This window comes from Elgaria multicarinata, chromosome 8 (genome assembly GCF_023053635.1).
Source record: "Elgaria multicarinata webbii isolate HBS135686 ecotype San Diego chromosome 8, rElgMul1.1.pri, whole genome shotgun sequence".
Classification (NCBI taxonomy): domain Eukaryota; kingdom Metazoa; phylum Chordata; class Lepidosauria; order Squamata; family Anguidae; genus Elgaria; species Elgaria multicarinata.
Genome location: NC_086178.1, coordinates 65,889,537 through 65,911,417, shown reverse-complemented (window position 1 = coordinate 65,911,417; position 21,881 = coordinate 65,889,537). Strand labels below are relative to the sequence as shown.

The following is a 21,881-nucleotide window of genomic DNA, read 5'->3' as shown; positions in this document are numbered from 1 at the left end:
ACAAAAACAAAGTCCAGAAACAAAAAGCATAACGCAGTAGCAGTGCAACGATCTAAAAAAAAAGAAAGCACTAGCACATTTTAAAAAATTGAAGCATTGGGATATTCAATTTTATATTGATATTCAATTTTTAAAAAATTGAAGACTGGGATATATTTAAGGCAGCCCTCCCCAATCGGCTGCCATGCTGGTTAGGGATGTTGGGAGTTGCAATCCAACACATCTGGAAGGCACCAGGTTGGGGGAAGTTTGTTGTAGAGTGTACATGATTAGTGCTAGGAAGTGGCCCAAACGTTGAGCCTCACAGTCACCCCATCTGAATGGAGAGTGCGACCTGGAACACGCTCAGGGCTTCTCATACAGGTAGGAGAGCAACAGCAGCAGACGGCCTTCATGAGCTGCTGGTGGGCTTCCCAGGGGCAGCTGGCTGGCCACAGCGGGGAACAGGATGCTGGACTGGATCGTGGTTGGGGAAGCAGTGGCCGGCAGGCCAGATGCGGCTTACCGTTTCTCTCCTCCTGAGTCCCGCCCACTCTCGCCTCCTGCTAGCTCTGCAGTCTCACGTCCTCCCACTGATTTGTGGTTTCTCCTATTCACTAAGCCATCGTTGGGAGGGGGGAGATCGGGAGGTGAGTAACAGCTCAACCTCTCCTCCCTGCTGCCTTGTTGGAAATGGATGAGAGACAGGAAAGAGAGGTAGCAGCCGAGAAGTGTCACTGCCTTTTTGCCCATGGAGAAAGAGAACATGCCCTTCCTCCAAGGGCAGCTCACTGCATTTCTGGGCTGTGGGATGAGAAAGGAAAGACCCTTTTCAGCGTTCAGCATGGAAAGTCACTGAATGGGTCACCCTTGGTCTGATCTAGTAGGGCTGCTTGTATGCACTTTTTCTCTACATACTTACCTGGGACTATGTCCCATTTAACTCAGTGGGACTTGTTTCTGAGTAAAGGTGTGGAGTATCGCTCCGTATGGACTTTCCCCCATTGCTTTCTGGGGAAAAGGCCTCATTGCTGATGCTAAAGAATCATTCCTTTGACCTGCTAGACAAGGAAAAGAGTCTGCGGTCTGTATTATTTATGGAAAGTACGTCGAAGCTGCTGCTGTGTTTGGCCTTCCCACATGAGTCTTATCTTCCACAAAAATTCTCAGATGATAAAAACACTTCTATGCAGCTTGCATTAAATATTTGTGTAAGCAGTCTCGAAAGAGAGAGCGGCTCACTGCAGACCAAGAGAAAATTGCACAATCTCAAAATCCTCCTGGCTACAAAACTGCAGCCAAGAAGCAAACTTTAATATTCAGTGGTGCGTAGGAGAAATAAAATGTTCCATTTCATAAAAGAAAGGGGAAATATTCCAAGTAGAGGCTGAAGAAGAGCCCGGGGCAGGATTTACAGTACTGCTTTAAAATGGCACATACAGTTTTCAAACCATTTTCAAAGTGTTTTATCCTGCTTGGTGTAGATCTGGCCCTGTTAGAATTTTGTACCACTTCCACGATGGGCAGAACTGGAGCAGAGGTCTCCATCCCATAATTTTAGGTAGTAGATGTTTGATCATTGGAAAGAGAAATCTACTAGTGGACAGACTTCACAGAATCATAGAATTGTAGAGTTGGAAGGGGCCTATAAGGCTATCGAGTCCAACCCCCTGCTCAACACAGGAATCCACCTTAAAGCAGGGCACATGTTAGGAAAACACACACCCAGCTCGACCCACTGATTCAGAGGTGAGTTCACACAGTTGGCTCCTAGAACTCCATGGGAGCTTCAGCATGCACACAGAAGTGTTACACAAGCAGGGTTTGCTTCATTTGCTTCAATCAGGAGGTGGGAGAGGAAATCACAGTGCAGGGTGCCTCTTCCTTTCCAGTGTAAGGAGAACCACTTCTCTGCACCTGGAGCTCCATGTGTAATGGAACCCCTTCATCTCTAAGCGATCGCTTTTTTACATAAGGCGTTTAACCCATCACTTTACTGTCTTTTTACAGATTTGTTGTGGCATAAAGATCGGCTCCTTTACATATTTTTTCTTTCTCTGCCTTTTTATATGAGCCATTACACAACCACTAGATGGCACTGTGGCATAGCAGAATTGCGCAAATACACTAGGTCTTCAGCACCATTCACAAATATACCAGATTTTCCTCATTTCCTCATTTGGGGGGGAGGGGACAGGACTAAAATGGCTGCAAAGCATGGGAGAGGCCCTGGAAGATGACAATTTCATGTAAAGTTCTTTAAATTTCATGTAAAGTACTTTTGTAAAGTACTGTGATTGAGAAATCACAAGTGTGCAATAAATGTCTCATGTAGATCAAACTAGTAAAATAACTAAGGATGGTTTTATATTGTTAGGCTCACCCCAACTTCCCTGAGTGGTGAGACGTTGCAGGAGTGCAATGCTTACTCGGTTTTAGTCACTGGAGGCATATTTTATTATATTTGTGTTTACAAATATACAGAATGACCACAGCTACAGGCACAGTTTAAACATTCAATAGACTTCCAGATTTGTTACCCCATATCAGATCTCCAGAGAAAAGCAGCTCCTCAAAAGCCGCCTGCTGTATTCCTATGGCTTTTTGAGTCTCTTCCGCTATGTCCTGACAAACTGCCTAGGGCATGGGCCCTATGGCTCACTGGGGTAGGCCCTATGGCTCTCTGTGGGCTCCTCTAAATGTGTGATTTATTGCATGCTCATGATTGGCTGCAAAAAGCAAATGCTATTCTGAGCTGCATTAATAATAGAAGTATAGTTTCCAAACCGCGTGAGGTACTGGTTCCCCTCTATTTGGCCCTGGTTAGGCCTCATCTTGAATATTGCGTCCAGTTCTGGGCACCACACTTCAAGAAGGATGCAAACAAGCTGGAGCGTGCTCAGAGGAGGGCAATGAGGATATATCAATAATAAATATTTCATATCAAATACGCTAGATATTGGCAATGTCCTTTGGTTTACCAGGAAGTGATTCTGTGCAAAACCCTCGTGCTTTAAAACAACATTATTGCTGTGCTTCGTAGCCTGTGCTTCAGTTCCTTTGCAAGAACGTCTCCAGTAGCTGTAGGCTGGAGTGCTTCTGACCTGCTCACGGAGACTGTTGCCTGCGCCTTTTGGAATGCTGGCGATTTCCATACAGCTGCCGCCAACCGCGTCGGTTCCGTTGAGCAGAGACCATTGCCGGGGGCATCCGTGAGTGTGAAGTGTCACCCCTATGAATTCCTATGATAAAAATTTTTTATAAAAAAAGATGATAGTTATCTCTCAAGGCAAAGTGCTGAGTCTTCCATGTAGAAAAAGGAAATGTGTGTAAATATTGATTTCCCGTGAAGAATCGTTACTTTTCCAACACGTTGCACATGTCATTACACTAACTGGTACACAGGTCGAGAATGAATTTGATGTATTTTATTTATTGATTTTTAATTTATTTAATACATTTCTTGCCACTTTTCAAGAGCAAAGCAGTTAACAACGTATGCTAAGTTTGTTTGTTTTTGTTTAAAATGGATACTGTTTTATACTGTTGTTTTTATATTTTTGATGGTTCTAAATTTTGTATACTTTTTTAATGTTCACTGTTTTTAACTTTTGTTAACCGCCCAGAGAGCTTCGGCTATGGGGCGGTATATAAATTTAATGAATGAATGAATAAATAAATAAATCATAGTTATTTGACAAAAATAGTACAATAGAACAGCACAATATTTGATTACTTCTGCTACTAACATTTTAATTTCTTAGGATGCAAACCTATGCATGTTTACACAGAAAAATATCCTACAGCTCCCAGCATGCCCCTGTCAGGACTGGAATGCCGGAACATGCTGGGAGTTGTAGGACTTTTTTCTGTCTAAACATGTGTAAGAATGAGACTGTCTACTGACAGATGGATACTAAAAGTTGTAGAAGCTGCAACTTGAGGTGTGCACAAGATCCTCTTGCTAGATTGGTGCTGCATGCATAGCACTAATCATACAGGAATGTCCCTTACAGCAGTATGACAATGGAGCCAGTTACCTAGGGAGGTCATGGGCTCTCCCTCACTAGAAGCCTTCAAGTTGCAGCTGGACAACCATCTGTCAGAGATGCTTTAAGGTGGATTCCTGCATTGAGCAGGAGATTGGACTTGATGGCCTTATAGGCCCCTTCCAACTCTACTATTCTATGATTAGGCAGACTGAGGTAGTTGCCATAGATAGCAGATGCTGAGAGGAAATAGCAAGATGCTGAAGGAGAGAACTGCATGCCACAGAGCCTGTCCTGAATCCCCTGAGCTTTCCCGCTGCCCTCAGGTGTAGTAGAGGCTGCTGTCCCATCACCAGTGCTGAAGAAAATTTAACATCTAACAGAAATGCCTTTTGGTTCCTCTCCAATGAGCCTTACTATTTTCACAGTGAGGTCCTTCCCAGCCTTGGCACCGACACCAGTAGCTGCCATTCCCAGGAACACAAGCTCCATCATTCATGCAGGGGTTGGGTACGCAGAGGTTCACTGGCTTCTGAGCCTCTGGAATAGACAGAGAAGATAGCAGATCATCTTGGCTGTCAGGGCACAAGAAGAAAGACATCTCACACTTCTTAATGCAGCAGGAAGACTTGCCATTTTTGTTTTGTGGAGAGAAGAGGAAATCAATGAAGACATCTCCTTGGATCACAGGAATGCCTTATACAGAAGTGCAGAACCACAGGCCTGGGGTCCCAATCCGGCCCACCTGGAGTCCCAATCCTGCTCTCTGCATTTCCCCAAAAGGCCCTGCCCGATCCTCATTTACACAACTACTGATCCTTGAGTGGTTTCTTGGGTTTTATGCATTTTCCCCATTCCAGAAGGTTGGTATTTTTTGCCCCTAACCTTTTGCCTTTGGCCCCACCCACCACTGGAACGTGGCCCCAGGAGAGCGCTCCAAAGTGGAATGCAGACCTTGGGCTGAAAGAGGTTTCACACCCACCCACGCACACACCCTGCTCTGCTGTAGAAGAAGGAACACCGTGCTCCTATGACAAATCTGGGACCTGAGACAGACCATTGGGTTTCTCATGCCCAGTATTGTCCACACTGTCTGGCAATGGCTCTCCAGGGTTTCAGGCAGGCGTTCTATCCGCCCTTCTTGAGAATCCTGGGGATTGAACTTGGGACCTCCTGCGTGCAAAGCATGTGCTTCACCACTGAGCTATGGCCTCTATAGATCTTAGAATAGAATATTTCTTACCCGCCTCTCCCTCTGGATCGAGGCAGGGAACAACATTAAATACAAAATCACAATAAAATGCATAAAACTGCTTAAAAACATATAAAACTGATACAATATTAAAATAACAACTGGACATGTTAAAAAAAAAACCCATCTGGGAAAGACTGCCGGAAGAGATCAGTCTTTATGGCTTTCGTAAACTGGGCGAGCCTATTAAATCGACGAAGCTCCTCCGGCAGGCCATTCCACAGTCTGTGGGTGGCAGAAGAGAAGGTCCTCTGGGTAACAGTTGTCAGCCTAGTTTTGGCTGACTGGAGTAAATTCTTCCTAGAGGACCTGAGTGTGTGGGGCGGATTGTATGGGAGAAGGCGATCCAGCAGGTAACCTGGACCCAAACCATGTAGGGCTTTAAAGGTAATGACCAACACTTTGTACTTCGCCCAGAAACTAACTGGCAGCCAGTGGAGTGATTTTAAAGTTGGTGTAATAGGGTCTTTCTCCGCAGACTGAGCCATGAGGCAATTTAACACAGCACAACATCGCACCTCAACGCAAGTTTTCCATTGTTGAATTGAAGACACTTTCTGCATGCTTCCCCAGGCCTTATTTATAGCACAGCTCCTGGCTCACAATTATTGGTCCTATTTTCAGGTTTGCCACTTATGTCATCACATTCCCTTCCTTCCCACACAGGATCTGACAGCGTATTCCCTCCCTAACCATTAAAAAAACGGATATCTTGCAGCCACAAGTTCATTCCCATCATGGGTTCTGCTTTGTAAACAGAGCATGCTGACCCTTGGAAGAGCAGTTTGTCATTCGGCCTGTTATCTCAAACAATCCCTGTTTGATGTGTTAGGAATGTGTTGCTAATCTTGGATGGACGAGATATTAAATGTTGAAGTACGGATCATTTGCTACGCCTTTGATCTCAGACACATTAAAAAGATTTGAGTCACAATTTGAAGTTGGTTGATGCTGGAGATCAACGGGGGAGGGGCAAGAGTTTAATTTGGCTCTTCTCAACTTCAGAAAAAGAAGAAGTTCCATATCTACTGTGTTTTAGGTGAAGCATAAGTTCATTTTGTATGAAGAAAGAAGGAAGCTTTTACTTTGGCTACATGATATTGGCTAGGCCAATAAATAAATGGGAACTTTTTAAAGAACAACATCCCTCGATTAATTTACAGGAGCATGGAAAACAGGGCCAAGTCTAGGTTTGACAAAGCAGGCTGGGCAGGGGTGGGGAGACAAAGGGCTCTCTGGTGTGCCCCTCCTTTCTCAGTAGGGCCTGGTAGGCTTACCTCACAGCATCAGTGGTGCACCCTAACACGAAGTCTTATCTAGACACCATTTAAATTTCCCACAGTGCTTCTGATGTAGTGCTACTACAGGGCATTGTGGGATATTTAACCATTACCCAGAGTACCCAGTGTATTTCATTTTAATTTTAAGTGGAGTTCAGAGCAGGCATCAGCAGTGAGTCAGAACAATCATTTGTCTAATCGCGCCTAGTGTAGCTATGCATGGTAGTTTTACTTACTCTCGAGTAAGCAGACACTGTCCTAATTCAGATCAGGACCATGACACTCTGGGTAAATTGCCTTCTCATTTTTGTCACTTTACCTCTCCTGTGAGGCAATGGGGGTGGGGGGAGAGTTTTAAAAAAGGGAAAAAGCCTCCATTGACTCCAATGGAGCCATGAGTACATGGTTTTCTACATGAAAGTTCAAACAGCATAAAGCAGGGGTTGGTGACTTACAGCCCTCCATATGTTTTGGCTCACAACTCCCATCAATCCTAGCCAGCAGAGCCAATGGTGAGGGATGATGGGAGTTGTAAATATATGGAGGACCACAAGTTGTCCACCCCTGGTATAAAGAATATTACATCACACAAAAGGGTTTACAAACTGCAGTTTGATTACTAACAGTACCACACAGCTTGGCTATTAAACAAGCTAAAAATAAATCACAGAGCTAAGGCAGGACATGGGATTAGTGTAACTGAATGCTAACCACCTATAGCATTTGCTTGCTGCCCCCACTGAATAAGGTGAGACCTGAGAGAGAGCCTCCTCAGTGGTGGCACCCCATCTGTGACATGCTTTCCCCAGGGAGGATCACTGGGTGTCACAAGAGTTGCCATCTTCTTAGTTTCTCAAGCGTTTTGAGCAGCAAAGAAGTCTAGCTCTGAATTTGATCTGTTTCTACAGTGTTTCTTATGGCAATTATGTATTTTATGATGTTCTTTTAACTTGAAATTTGTAAGCTGCCCTGATAAATTTGATTGAAAGGCAGGATATGCATTTATTAATACATAAGTTCTTAAATTGTTGTATACAAAATATAACCAGAAACTCAAGATGACCATCTTACCATCACAAAGTCTTTCAATGATAAGGCCTTCGTGATTTTGGAGATCTTCATAAGAGGACATCCTCAGCAGGTTCTTGTGAGAACCTGCAATCCTCAGTAATGAGCCCGTCGGGTCATGTTCCATGCCAATGACAAGCAGTGATACACCGTTATTACGCAGTTGCTGAGCAGGGACGACAGCATCCTCCACTCCAGTCCCACCTGTGATCACTGCCACGACCTTCTTCACGCCTGGCCTGGCTCCTTTTTGGACTGTCATGACATCATCATAAATGTGCAGCAAGGAACTGCCGACTGAACCGGAGCCACCCACAAAGGGAGCTTGATTGATGGCTTCATGGAGAGCTGAACTGCTTACATGTGTGTCCAGCCCAAAAACAGTTTGGGGCCTTTTGCCAAAGACCACGAGGCCTATCTGGGTCACGTCCCGATTGATGTCAAACTGGAACGAGAGGCTTCTGACAAAGGTTTTTAGCTGCACAAAGTTCTTCCTTCCAACCGAAGCTGAGGAATCCAAAGCAAACACCAAATCTAAGGGCTGAGATGGGCAGCCTAAGAAGGAAGGAACAGAGGTTAGAGCTATCAAGAATATGGCATGTTTATTTGAATAGCTGGAGGGCATCTAGAAATTTTGAAAGGATAGGGACTTATGATTACCTAGGGTTATTACTGACATTACGTTGGGCCAGAGATAGTAAATTTAGGGATCTAGATGTCTTGGAATAGCAAATATTTCAATTATAGAGGTTGTACTATACATAGACACTAAACAAGTAATAAATTAAGGCAAACCTAGTGTGGTGTAATAACTAAAAAGTTAGATAAGGAAGGCCTGAGTTCAAATCCTCACTCAATTAATGACATTTCACAGGGTGATCTTGGGCCAGTCACCACCTCTCAGCCTAACCTATCTTTAAAAGGTTGTTGTTAGAATAAAATGGGGGACGGGGAGAGAGAAAATGTATACCATCCTGACTCTTTGGAAGAAGGGTGGAATAAAAACGTAACAAATGAAATGAAATAGATGAAAACATTATTCTATTCGTTTCTAAATATGTGGCTCCATAGAAAGCAATCTTCAAGATGAAATGTCAAGAATATTATAATGTAAGTAGAGTTTATTATCTAAAACAATTCCCTCTGACTCCTGACCAGCAATACATTGACAAAGCAAGTAGTAGCATCGCTTTCTTAGGTGTTTTTGAAGAGCAGGTCAGAGAAACATACATGAGATTACTTAGCAAATACCAAGTCCTTTCTTTCATTTCAGTCGACTTAGATGTGATAAACTTTGCTGAAAGGTGATGCTTTTGTTCCCATGTTCTATAACACATCTTCAAGTAAGTATCAGCACACGTATATTACAAGAGCGTGTTTAAGGTGTACTGCCAGCCAATAGTAGACACCAATAGATTCCAATTGGTACTGTAGCCTTACCTAGACCTCTTACCTTGGGTCTCTACACTGCAGATTTTTCTCTGCAGTTCCGTGATCTTGTTGAATAGATCTTGTGGGGTGGAGTACACAATGGTCCTCTTTGGATTCCCTGTAATATCATTTAGTTCTGCTCTCAGAAATTCACTGCCAATTCCAATGAGAAAGACGTCTTGGTCCCTGCTGTACTTAGCTGCTTCCACCACTGAATCTTGAGCATTTGAATCCGTGAGCAAGATGACCACATGGGGCAGGTCGTTAGGGACATCAGCGAAGACTGGCGCACTCTTAAAGCCATGTTGTGTAATGTACCGTAAAGCTTTTCCAGTCAAGGTGCTCCCTCCACTGAATTGCATGGCATCGATGGCCTTCACCAAGCTGAGCACGTCTCTGAGGTCCCCCATGCCCACAATCACCTTGACGTCATTGCTATATTGGGCCACACCCACATCCCCTGGGGTCTCTCTACTCCACACTGCTTGCAGAAACCTTTTCAGGAAAGCTTTATAGCGCAAGAATCCTTCCAAGGTGGTGCTGGATGAACTGTCCACCAGAAAAAGAAGGTCCACGCTGCATTCTAGACTCAACTTGGGTGCTGGAAAATGATGAAAAAGTAGCTCAAAACAACAATATGAAGCCCAAATAAAAGCAGAACAAGTAGCTTCTAACAGAGTTCAGAGAAGCCTATGGACTTTGCCAAGCTATGATCAATATGATTACAAATATTTTCATCTCCAGGGTGGGGACACGGATGGAACTGAAATTTGTAGTGATCATTATACTAGTTCAAGCAAAATATGGGATTTCCCTGGTTCAGTTGTTCACTTTTACCTATAGTGAGGGGAGCACGGCAGGAAGTGCAAAAGCCTGAGGCCTCATACAAATCTCATCATGAGCAGATTCACTTTGGGACAAATAATAGGTGACTAGACAGGCACTAAGTTATACAACCAGAAATGAATTGATCCATGGCTTCACAGAAATTCCTAGCAGAAACAACCCTTGGTCTTTGTAGCAATCTCTTTATACATACGACCTATGAGTAGAGACTTGTGATTCTGGATCCTGTAATTTGGGTACTTTCTGTAACACCTTCCAAAATTATTTGACACACACATGAAAAGTTCAGTGAATACAGAAAACAAGGCTAACAGCTCAATCCTTTACATATCTACTCAGAAGTAAGTCCCGCTGAGTTCAGTTGGGCTTACTTCCAGGTAAGTGGGCATAGGATTGCAGCCTAACTGCCCTAAAATCATAATATCTTCAGGAACCTTGAGATCTTGATCCTAAATATATTGACTTTGAAGTCCCACTGACTCGTGAGACCTTCCTCCCAGTCAATGTGATTAGGATCACAACCTTAGGCTGAGTATCTGAGTATCCATTACCAAAAACAAGAAGTAAAAACAAATAGCCCTCATCCAAAACATTAAATATGATGCTTTGTTTGTTTTTAATTAAGCCTTCTAACATCAGCCTTTCCTGCTCTTCCCCATTATAGAACAAACATAATAATAATAACCAGAAGCATTGCAGGAAACCGACTGATGTTCCCAACATATTAAAAACCAAAAGTGAAACCACATACCGCAATTAGCATCTCCACCAAATCCAACTGGGCAGACACAGTGGTACCCTTCTAATCCCTGTTGAATGCATGTGCCTCCATTCTGGCAAGGCTGAGAACCACAAGGATCTAAAAACCAGGAAAGAGCGAGAGAGAGAGAGAGAGTGCTGGGAGTGCTGGGGAGCTATTTAATTTTGTAACAATGGATATTCAGTTTTAGCTGCAAGCAAAAAGAAAAGCTGGCCACACTTCACAGTACAATTCTAATCTAATTACCCCATATTTCTGTTTTGTGTCCAGCAAGAGTGCAACTTGTCATCTGTATCAACAAAATAAATTCTGGAAGGCAGAACTGTTTGCGAAGATAAATGGTAAGAACTATGTACACTACCCTGAGGAGTTTGGTGGAATAGAAATGTAATAATCAAGGAATATTTTTCTTGAATCTTACTTGCTTTCAGCACAGATTGTGTTTTCAGACTTCTAGTGTTGAGCGAGGCAGGGTATGATGGACTTTTATATCATGGCCATGATAGAGTGACCATATGGAAAGGAGGACAGGGCTCCTACGTCTTTAACAGTTGTATAGAAAAGGGAATTTCAGCAGGTGTCATTTGTGTGCACGCAGCACCAGGTGAAATTTCCTGTTCATCACAACGGTTAAAGCTGCAGGCGCCCTGTCCTCTTGACTAGATACAAAGAGCAAAGTTGATTAGTTTCTTCAATATTAATGTTTTGTAGATTGATTAAGTAAGCTTAAAGGGGGATCTCCCACTTGTAACCTCCCCACCCTACACCCATAATAAGAAATCCTAATAGCAAAAAAACCTATGTAGTAAAACCCTAATATAAAAACCTAGTAATATTATGTCAGTTTAGGGAATGCCACTTATCGGTCAGATAAAAGTAATTACTTGGCTCACTACATAAATAGCTGAATTGGAAACAGCTAATGGGTTTTATAATTAAAGTGTTTTTTATAAACTTGAAAAATTCCAATCTTGCATTTTTGAACTAGATTTCAAATATTTTAACAAATTAAAAAATATTTTGTTCTTTGGTAATGGAACTACTTTGTCACAGAATCTCACACACACACATTTATATGCCTGCACTCACATATACGTACATATACAATCTTAAGTATAAAAGAAAAAGATGTAGGTTGATGATCTGGTGCTTTTGTCTTTAATGCAGGTTAATGTGAGAAAGTTGCTGAATTGATCTTTGTGGCTAAAATGAACGTTGTCTCTGTTCTGCATTATTTTAATACAGAAAGATACTCGCCATTTTAGTTTTAGGAAAATTTATTCTACAAAGATAATCCAGGGGTTTCTTTCAAGGTTTATGAAAAAGTAGTGAAAGAACTCATCCTATAAACTAGGTTTTCTTGGTCCTCTTTGCTAACAAATGGGCTGGGTGCAGAATATGCTTCCTGTAGACAAAATGGTTAATTCCAACCCAGTCGAGGTTCTCCCCCTAGTAGACAGGGGGAGAAGATACGTTTTGGTGATTCTCTCTCCCCTGTAGCTCCCTATGTGCCCCCCCGCCCCCCCCCCCCAAATCTACTCCAGGGTGGGATTGGAGTGGGGTTGGAGAACAATGAAATTGGTAAAGATCACACACACACACACACACACACACACACACACCTACCTTCCACTGGTGGGCGTGTTCTGAGTAGAACTCTGCTCCGGGATGCTACAGCCAATGGAAGAACACTCTGGATACAACTCAACATCTATTCATTGATGTTAAGGCAATTGATACATTGCCTTAATTTACCCCTTTATTTTCATTTTGAAGGAACTGTACTCAAAATTTCTTACCTGGACACATGGTTCTGTAACATCTAGATGGATACTTGATGAAAATGTTCCTCCAGCTTAATTAGAAAAGCCAGTATAGAAAACATGAGATTTGGATAAGCAGACATTTAAAAGCTATAAAAGAGAAGCATGGACTTTCAATTCACTTAAAACGTTAACAGTGCAAAACTCTACATGTCTACTCAGAATTAAATCCTGCTGCATTTAATGGTGTTTACTCCCAGGCAAGTGTGCATAGGATTGTGGCCTAAAGCTAAGCCTTAGGTAGCATTCCTATACACCTTTACCTGAGAGTAAGCCCAACTGAAAACAATGAGGCTTACTTCTGAGTAGACATGTATAAGATTGTACTCTTAGGCATGCATTAAGTTAGGACCTAGCGAAATGTCACATGCAATATGTGTAATCAAACCGCAACAACTGCTTTTGCAAGAGGGCAAAGAGATTTGGGGTGAGGGGATGATTTGGAACTGAGAAGCACAGGGGGAGGTGTGCTTAACCCTGTCTATGCGCCTCCCCCCACCCTCACTCCCCCCATCAGAGTTCCAAATGACTGAGTGCAAAGGCATAAATAAGGAAAGTGAAATAATTAGATTTTTTTAAAAAAAATTAAAATCCAGCAAACGGTTGGTATGTAGAAATGTGTTTATTTTTAGTATCTGCATGGATGGATGCTGTAATCTATCTATCAAAGAGAATCTAGATTTTAAGAGATTTGAATACTTTCTGAGAAAAATCTTGGAAAATCAGAAAGAGCAAAATGGCAGAGATTATAATTACCTTCCACAACTTTCCAATTTGTTCCACCACTGATGTCTCTAAATTCCACCCCACTACCCATTTTAGCACAATAGGATTTACTTCTGAGCAGAGATGTATAGGATTACATTTTCAATCCTTCTATTACCTAGTTTATTCTAACTCGGGGATTCTATTTGCATGGTCAGAAAGTCCTCCCTCTCTTTCTCTCTCTTTTCAAGGCCATCCAAATTCTTCTTATGCTATGCCTAACATACATTTTCCATTTTGTTTTGGGGATGTGTGCAAACTGTCATATGCCTGCTCATTCCAGCAGCCACAAGACCTGACTTTCAATAAGAGGATATGAGCAGAAAAGCTGAAAGGAAATACGGCATCTTTTCAAGCCTTCTTTAGATGCAGAAACCAAACCAAACATTAGACATTACTTATCTTGCATATTGAGAAGATATATCCTCATCAAGGCACAAGGACAATTCTGTTACTCAACCTACTGAGCTGACAATATAGCTTCTGTGTTTTCCGTCTTCAGGCTTAACATTGGCTGCAATATGAGCAGGGACTATTTCCTGCCAGTGATTGAGCCCTTACTCTATATCAGTGACAATCTCATAGTGCTGTCAAAGGAGCAAGACAGGGAAGAAGTGTTTCTCCCAACCAAGAGGCAAGAAAAATATCCGGAGAGGCCTTGATTACGTAGGAGGCCAAGCTGTGAGTCCTGGGCCTGGCGATTTTTCTACCGCTTGAAAACTAATCCACTGTGGTGTTTTATGAAATGCAGAATGGCAAAGATGAGTCCTGCATCAGAATCAGCCAGAAAGAAACTCAATTGATTTTCTGACTTTGCAGGAGGAGATCTACACAGCGTCGTGAAGGCACTTGTGTGCGCCTGCAGTGCGCCCCGAAAATCATTGTGTAGATCCTGCCCTGGCGCGCTGCGCTCCGTCTCTGCGCGCTGCAGCAGGGCGAGGAGCTGATGCCGCTGCCGCCGCCGAAACCCAATGAGGACGGCCGGCCGGCCAGCTTGCACTCAGCCATCTGCTGGGCGGGACGGCGAGGCAAGGGGGCCCCGCAGGAGGAAGCTGCCTGAGCCACGTCCACAGAGGGAGGGAGGGAGGGAGCGCTCGATAAGCGAGGGGCGAGAGGGCTTAGCAGTGGCGGAGCCACCGGGTGACCTTGGGCTCGTCAGCCCTCCTTTCTCTGCCAAACCTACCTCGCCGGGCTGTTGTGAGCAAACGGGTGGGAGGGCGCGAGGAGAACCACCCGGTGGCCTTGAGCTTCTTGGAGGAAGGGCAGCTCAGAAAGAAATAACGGGGGAGCGGAGCAGCAAAGAGCGAGCGGGCGAGCGGGGTGGGGAAACGGTTCCCTTTCCCAGGGATCGGACGCTCCAACAAAGGCTCGGGGAGGCCGAGACCAGGGCAGGATCTGCACAATGATTTTTGGGGCGCACTGCAGGCGCACGCAAGCGCCTTCACGACGCTGTGTAGATCCCCTCAGCTGTCCTATATCATGAACTTGGGTGAATATCTTTGCCTCTGTATCTCTCTCTACCCATCTCACTTCTTTCGTTACGCCTCTATTTCACTTGAAAGCTTTTCCTGGGCTTGAGCAAACTAAGCAATGTACTCTCAATTGCTACATGCACAGAATGGCTTACAACAGACTGAAAGCAAACACAATCAGACTATTCAAGCTCTTCTCCGGGGGTTCAAGAATATGCGTGAAGCATCTCTACACATTTCTTACACTCACAGCTATGGTTCCAGTTTATGGACACTTCCTCATCACTTCAATTCCTGTTCAGGGTGCTCTGCAACAGCTTGGGGGAGGCAGTGGGGTAAGATGGTGTTGAAACATTGGGGGTCAATTGACTTTATCTTCTGAGATGTTTATCCTGATTGATTCTTTGGTGGTGCAGACTTCTTTGTTCATTGCTCACCTGCCAAGGCTATTCTCAGAACTGGTTTGATCATTTTATGCATGTTTCCTGCACCATCCTGGGATAGAGATCTTTATTGGCAAGGAGCCATGGGTGGTGCATTTTTGGTAATCGCGAAAATCCATTTTATTTAAACCTGTCAGCTTGATGTTTTTATATATGTGTTTGGAGTTCTTTTCCTTAAAAAAATGGCATCAAATGAATGGAGAATATGCTCTCTAATTCAACTCCCATTGATCCCCACTGAAGCTTTAAGGGATAAATCTAGACTGTATTTGTTTATTTGCTTTTTAAAGGAAGAAGCGTGGTTAGTGACTCACTTGTAAAAAGGGCAGAGCGATGTGTGCACAACATGATTGCTCTTTGATCCCTTCCAACAGAAATAGTTTCCAACCAGCTCTTTTACCCTCTCGAGCGTTTTGTGTTCACAAGGGTGAGATTCCGCCTTGCAACCTGGGGCAAGAAGAGAATAATCTCAGAACTGGCATCCGTTGCCCAAGACCGGAAGCTTAACCAAGCCTAAAGGGACCACAGCAACATGGGAGAGTGCATGGCGTGCATGCAGAAGGCTTGAGGCTTAATCCCAGGCACCTGCAGTTCAAAGGATCAGGTAGAAGGGGATGGGATCTCTTCCCTTTTCAATACGATTTACCTGCTTTGCCATCTTTTTAACCCATCAAAGGAAGCCATGGAAGGGAAAGAACGAACAGGCTGCTTAGCGATAAGCCACATAGGTGGGATCACATTCCTGAGAACAGCCTTCCCTAACTTGGTGCCCTTCAGATGTGTTGGACTGGGGATGATGAGAGTTGTAGTCCAGCACACCTGGAGAGCATCAAGTTGCATTGCCGTGATGGCTGGGGGATGATTGGAGTTATACTCCAACACCTTTGGAGGACACCAGGTTGGAGGAGACTGCCTTGGAATATCCTTAGCAAATCCCATTCTCAAACAACTTTTGGTGATACAATGCACACCTGGGCAAAAACTCAGAAAATCCCTAAGCTAATCCCTTTCTGCAAGATCACCATTCTTTCGATACTGGCTATGAACAGGCATCAAGGGTAGCCTTGATTGGGCACTTGCCGAGGAACCAAAGAACCAGCAGTGCCCCATTGACAAAAGCCCCCTGGACTTGCTCCTCCTCTTCACCATTACAACTTTCTTGTTCACCTCCCTCTCACTCTAGCCCAGACACTTGTGGTGTTGAGAAGGAGGAGTGGTAGATGCCACTGGTGGGCTGTCTATATGCGCTCAAAGCCCCGTGATGCCTAAGAATCAGCGCTGTTTCAGTTATATGACGCAGCTGCAGACTCACAGCCATTGCAGGGCTTTTCTGTGAAGCAGCGCAGTAAAAGCATTGGGGAGAATGGGCAATTCTACCAGCACTACTGAAAGGCTTATTCATTTTTTCCTCTTCCCCTCCCCTCCCTTCTTCCTCGCGTGTTGTGTCTCTTTAGATTGTAACTGACTTGTTTTACTGGCTGCAAGTAAGCCGCTTGGACAGAATTTCTGGCTGAGGGGCAGGATAAAAACACTTCAGATAAGCAACTACAATCAGAATCTTGCTAAGTGGGCGAAGAGACTGCTCAAGCAGCAGTGTTTGAGACACAACCGACACACTTCCAGGCTGCCTACAAGCTCTTGGAGACAAGCAGGCATAGAAACAAACAGCCCTAGAAACATATGGCTTTACACACAACTGGCAGCCTCATAAGAATACGGCTCTATGAAAACATGGCTCTTAATACCCAAAACTTTTAAGCTTTTCTCTTGGGATTCTTTCATCGAGAGAGAGAAGGGGGACATGTCTACACCAGGGGAGGGGAGGGGGAGGATCTTGCAATATGCTGATTATGAGATCCTCCCCCTCAGTCTACATGGGCTGTGCTACGTCCCGTAATTGTGTTTTAAACTGTTGGGTGTTTTACTGTGGTTTTAATTTTTGTGAACCGCCCAGAGAGCTTCGGCTATTGGGCGGTATAAAAATGTAATAAATAAATAAATAAATAAATCACGCCCATCATGGCAGCCTTCCCCACCCCCCACCCCCGGTGAGAAGAGCTGGAGTGCACTCGTGCTCCAGCGAAAATTAAAAGGTTAAAAAAAAAAAGCTAAGCTCCCCTGATGGGCACTGAGCCCTGAAGAGCTCTGTGCCCTGTGCCCATTTCCTTGTGTTTACTTGCGAGGAGCCAGGACAAAACTGGGATGGCCGTGCACACTCCCACGGTCTCAGGACGATCCCAAGACTGTAGGAAGAATTGGGCTAAAAGCCGTCCTGGTTATCCCGGGGAAATGGAGGGATCTTCCCTCCCTGCCCCTGGGATACCCTGTGTGTCATGTGGATGCACAGGGATGATCCTTGGATAAGGAATGGTGTAGACATGCCCAGAGAGAGAGAGAGAGAGAGAGAGAGAGAGAATGTGCCAGATTAGAAACACAGGTTCCAAAGAGAAAGGAGGGATGAGGATCTCCATGCAAAACATGCCAAGATGACAGCTGGTGCCCAAAACAAGACAGAAGCAAGGGGTTGCTTAATCAGCAGCAGGCATAAACACAACCTCCATTACCTGGAAATGCAGCTTTACAGATCGCAGAACCAGTAAGGGTGGTATAGAAGCCGTTGGAGGCATCCTCGGGGTCTTCTGCAAAGAGCATGTGCCATTCAGTTGGCTCGCTGGCTAGTGTGTGCAGTTCTTCCCATCTGCAGAAAAATACATTCAGCACAGCAAATAAAGAGCTTCTTCAGATGAGGGGGGGCGGGCGGCAGGGGAGGGTATTGCGTTTCCCTCCCGTCGCTTTCAGTCGTGCTTCTGTCCCACAATAGGGGCGAGCAGCTTCCTTTTTCTTCAGATGTGGCCCCATTCAGTGGGTGTTTTTTCCGCACTGCTTTCCTGCACACAGCAGGAAATGGTGGCACATTTCTCTTCAAATAAAAAAAAAGACAGGTTTTCTGGGTCTTTTTTTTTTTTTAATGGAAAAAGGTTCAGAAGGAGTGGGAAACACATAGGAGTCGGACATCATTGTCAAAAGGACCTGCAAACACCTATAAGTGGCCAGTAATGAGCGTGCTATAAAACACTCGTCTGATGATGCTCAAAGCATTGTTGCATGGCAGGAATTTAACGCTCACAGATTCCATAGTTCACAGTCATGAGCTGGGAGCTATTCAGAAGGGCAGGAAGCACACCCAGCACACACCTTGCGCACACCTATGCTTGTTTGTTGTTGTTTATTCGTTCAGTCGCTTCCGACTCTTCGGGACTTCAGGGACCAGCCCACGCCAGAGCTTTCTGTCGGCCGTTGCCACCCCTAGCTCAGAAGAGGCATTTCATCCTTTTAAAATGGGGTCAAAGGCAGCTTACCTTGGGAAGCTGACTCCCACAGCAAACACTGCAATCCGCCTTTCTTTTAACTGCTTGGCTGGTATCACCACATTGCCCTGAGATCTGCCATCCGTTAGGATGATAAGGATTTGGGGGACCGACGAATTCCTTCCCCCACGGAATCCTTTCCGAAGAACGTATTTCAGAGCAAGGCCTGTTTCTGTTCTTCCACCTCTGTGCAAAGAAAGGAAAAAGGGAAGAAAAAAAAAAAGGAACTGGGAAAAGGAAAGTCTAAGTTTCTAACAGAATAAGCGTCCTTCTCATGGTATAATGCTAGAATATAATTTATTTGGAAAGTAAAGAGATAATGAAGACCATTACTGGAATAAGGAAGGTTTTCATTTTGTATACTTTATCAAATAATTAAATAATATTCCTTGTAGTGTAAGTGCAACTTCACACACACACACACACTACTGCTAAATATTACTGCTAATTCTTTAGCAGCAAAATAAAGAGATATTCTACCTTGCCAGTTTGCGGGACAACAAAAGAGGAACATAAATAATTTGGCGTGGTGCATATATCTCTTTAACATCGTTTCTGTTTTATCTTCCCCTTTGTCCACTAACTGAGAGCAACAGACCTATATGGTATTTTGTTTGTTTGTAATGATATAAAAGCAGATCAGAAATCTTATCCAAACAGCCATTGCCCTCATTTAAGCCTAAGTGACATGTGTGCCTTCCTGTTCAGTCTGCCTTCCAGGCACTAAGTGTTGATGGGAAGCTTCAAGGCTCCTGTTCTCCTTTCTTAGGGTTCTTGGAGCAGGGAGTCCTTCAAATAGAGAACCGTCTTTTACGAAAGAGGGCACATGGCTACCCTAGATATGTATAATTAAATCCTACAGTCTTCCCACGCTCACATAAGGAAAACCCACAATCTTATGGACAGGGGCATCAACTCTCTCCGCTCATCACTTCTCTGCTCCAAACTGCCCCCACCCATTCAATGCCTCTGCTCCAAACTGCCCCCACCCACTCAAACTCCCCCCCTGCAGAGTTCCAGACATCCTTTGGTATCTGAATAGAGGAAGGAGCAATAGCTCTTCTGCCCAGTTTCTTCCAGCCCTTTTGTCTGCCCCTCACTTGCTTTTCTGGCTATTGTAATGTACTTAAGGTGCCAAGAGTTCTGCAAGTAGAGGGAAGTGATAATGAATAAAAGGGTCAAAGGAAGAAAGACAGGAACAGCTGCAGTCACCTTGACTTCCAAAACAATGGTCACTTGAAAGGTTCAAGGGAAATCTCAAGCCTCTTGTTCATTTGTTTTAACACAGAAAGCTACTTCTCATATAACTGATTTGGCTCTCAGGGTGAGCACACATATAATGCATGCTCATCCCTTGGCCAAATGTTGACTTGTATGTGGGGAGGAACTGCCATAAATGGAATACCCAAGGGCTTCCTTATCACTGCAAACACAATGCTTACAGCTGAGAGTCACTGGGTTCTAAGTTGTATATGTGCCATGATACATTCTGCCCTCTTTGGGCTTTTCTACACAAGGTTTGTATTGTGTCCCCGTCAATCCTCACTCACAGTTCTATATGGGTGCTTTAAATGACAACGTGACCTTCCAGTTTTGCTTCTGTTTTTAAATACCACTTTCTCGGGGGGGGGGGGGTTGATCAAGAAGAAAAAAACACAGTATTTTTTTTTAATCCCAAAGTAAGTCCCCACTAGTGCAATTGCATTATCCTGCTATACCACAGTGCCACCTAGAGGTTATACAGCAAAAAGTATGGAAGGATAGGAAAGGAAAAGCTCCTTGTGTAGCGATCTGATCTCAATTCTGCGGCAAAACTGGAAGTAAATACTGTAGGTTAACAGCCTCATCTAGAAAAGCTCTTTGTGGCAGCTGCTGTGTTGCAAAGTTTTTTAAAGATCTAGCAACCATTGCAGGTGCAGCTTCATCTCTGCCCCCACACTTCCACTCCAACAGCTGTTAAAAGTTTGTGAATCCCAGAAATTAAGTGCAGTTCTGGGAAAGCCACTTGGATTTTATTAACTGACCACTGGGTCTATTAGCAAAATATTTGGCCATCACAGAGTTTTGTTTGTTTGTTTTGCTGTGGGGAACACTTGTGCTCATACTAGGAATTTAGACTTCAAGAAAGATAAAGAAAGACTGAAAATGCTACAGTGTGGTAAAACAAACATGCCAGCAGTGGGACCAAATTAAGAACCCTTTACTGTTACCGCAATTGCTCTGTGCCTTCATTCACACCTGCATGCAAACTCATATCTGAACATGTGTACGTGAATAAAACAAAACATTGAGATCTTTGGTAGAGATGTAGTGCAAACACATGGCAGGTTATACATAGTGCTGGGACACAGTGGCAACATTAGCTCAAGAATACCAATAAAGATTAGAGTTCTTTGGGAGAATGGGCATCAAAATGTCAAATGCGGTTCAATGCAAATGTAACCCCTATGGAATAGATGGTTTAGTCCCTTGGGCGGGGCTCTCACTCAGAGGGAGGGCTAGAGAAGGAACAGCTTTAAAAAAAGGGCGAACCAGTTGTTCTGCTGAAAGCTGAATGTTAGAAGAATTGCTCTTTAATTAAGGGCTCTTATCGCCTTGTATAAGGTAAATTTAATTGTTAATTTGAATCTCAAGGGGAATGGGGAATCATTTTTTTGCATCCTTGATATTTGTCCTAATTATATTATTGCAGGGCTAATACTCTGAACTGTTGTGTTACTGATTGGGGATTGCCCTGTGAAATAAAAGTCAAGAAAAAAATCTACAAAAGCGACTTCCAAAGTGCTCAGTGCTTGGAGGTACAGAGCCACGTGGGACTGGGCTACAAGCGAGAGATCCATATTTTTGTTGTTGTTTGCACATAGAAGAACAAATTGTGGCATATTCCTGTAGTTGGATGTTTATTAAAGACATATTTTGTTCAAGATATATATATATATATATATATATATTCTAATTAAGCCCCATAGAACCCACACAAGTAGAAGTTATACAAGCAAGCGTGAAGTGATGCATGTTGGGGCAAAACAACAACAAAACACAACTTCACATGTATGCGGAAGAGAACTAAGCTTGCAATAACTAACCCAAAAAGAGGTCTTGGGGCTGTGGTGGTCAGCTCAATGAAAACGTCGCGCTAGTGTGGAAAAGGCAAATTCCATGTGAGGCATTATTAGGAAAGGAACTGAAAATAAAGCTGCCAAGATCATATGGCCCTTTGTACAACTCCATCATGCAACCACACTGGGAATAATATGTACAGTTCTGGACACTGCGCCTCAAAAAGGATGGAAAAGTGCCGAAAGGGGCAATCAAAATGTTCAAGTGGCTGGAGCAACACGCCTATGAGGAAAGGGTACAACGTTTGGGAATGTTTAACTTGGAAAAATGGCAAGCGAGGGGAGA

At 43.8% G+C, this 21,881-nt stretch overlaps 1 protein-coding gene across 1 annotated transcript in view; it reads right to left on the bottom strand.

The window, feature by feature from the left end:
* Nucleotides 1–3,087: 3,087 nt before the first annotated feature.
* VWA2 (von Willebrand factor A domain containing 2) overlaps nt 3,088–21,881 on the bottom strand; it is a 50,744-nt gene continuing 31,950 nt past the window's right edge. The window contains exons 7-15 of the mRNA XM_063133255.1: nt 18,468–18,662; nt 17,673–17,806; nt 15,423–15,555; nt 12,405–12,460; nt 10,597–10,704; nt 9,022–9,600; nt 7,572–8,123; nt 4,386–4,508; nt 3,088–3,221 (exon numbers count right to left, since the gene is read on the bottom strand). Of these exons, the coding sequence (XP_062989325.1) occupies nt 3,088–3,221; nt 4,386–4,508; nt 7,572–8,123; nt 9,022–9,600; nt 10,597–10,704; nt 12,405–12,460; nt 15,423–15,555; nt 17,673–17,806; nt 18,468–18,662 (2,014 nt within the window). The remainder of the gene's footprint in view (nt 3,222–4,385; nt 4,509–7,571; nt 8,124–9,021; nt 9,601–10,596; nt 10,705–12,404; nt 12,461–15,422; nt 15,556–17,672; nt 17,807–18,467; nt 18,663–21,881) is intronic.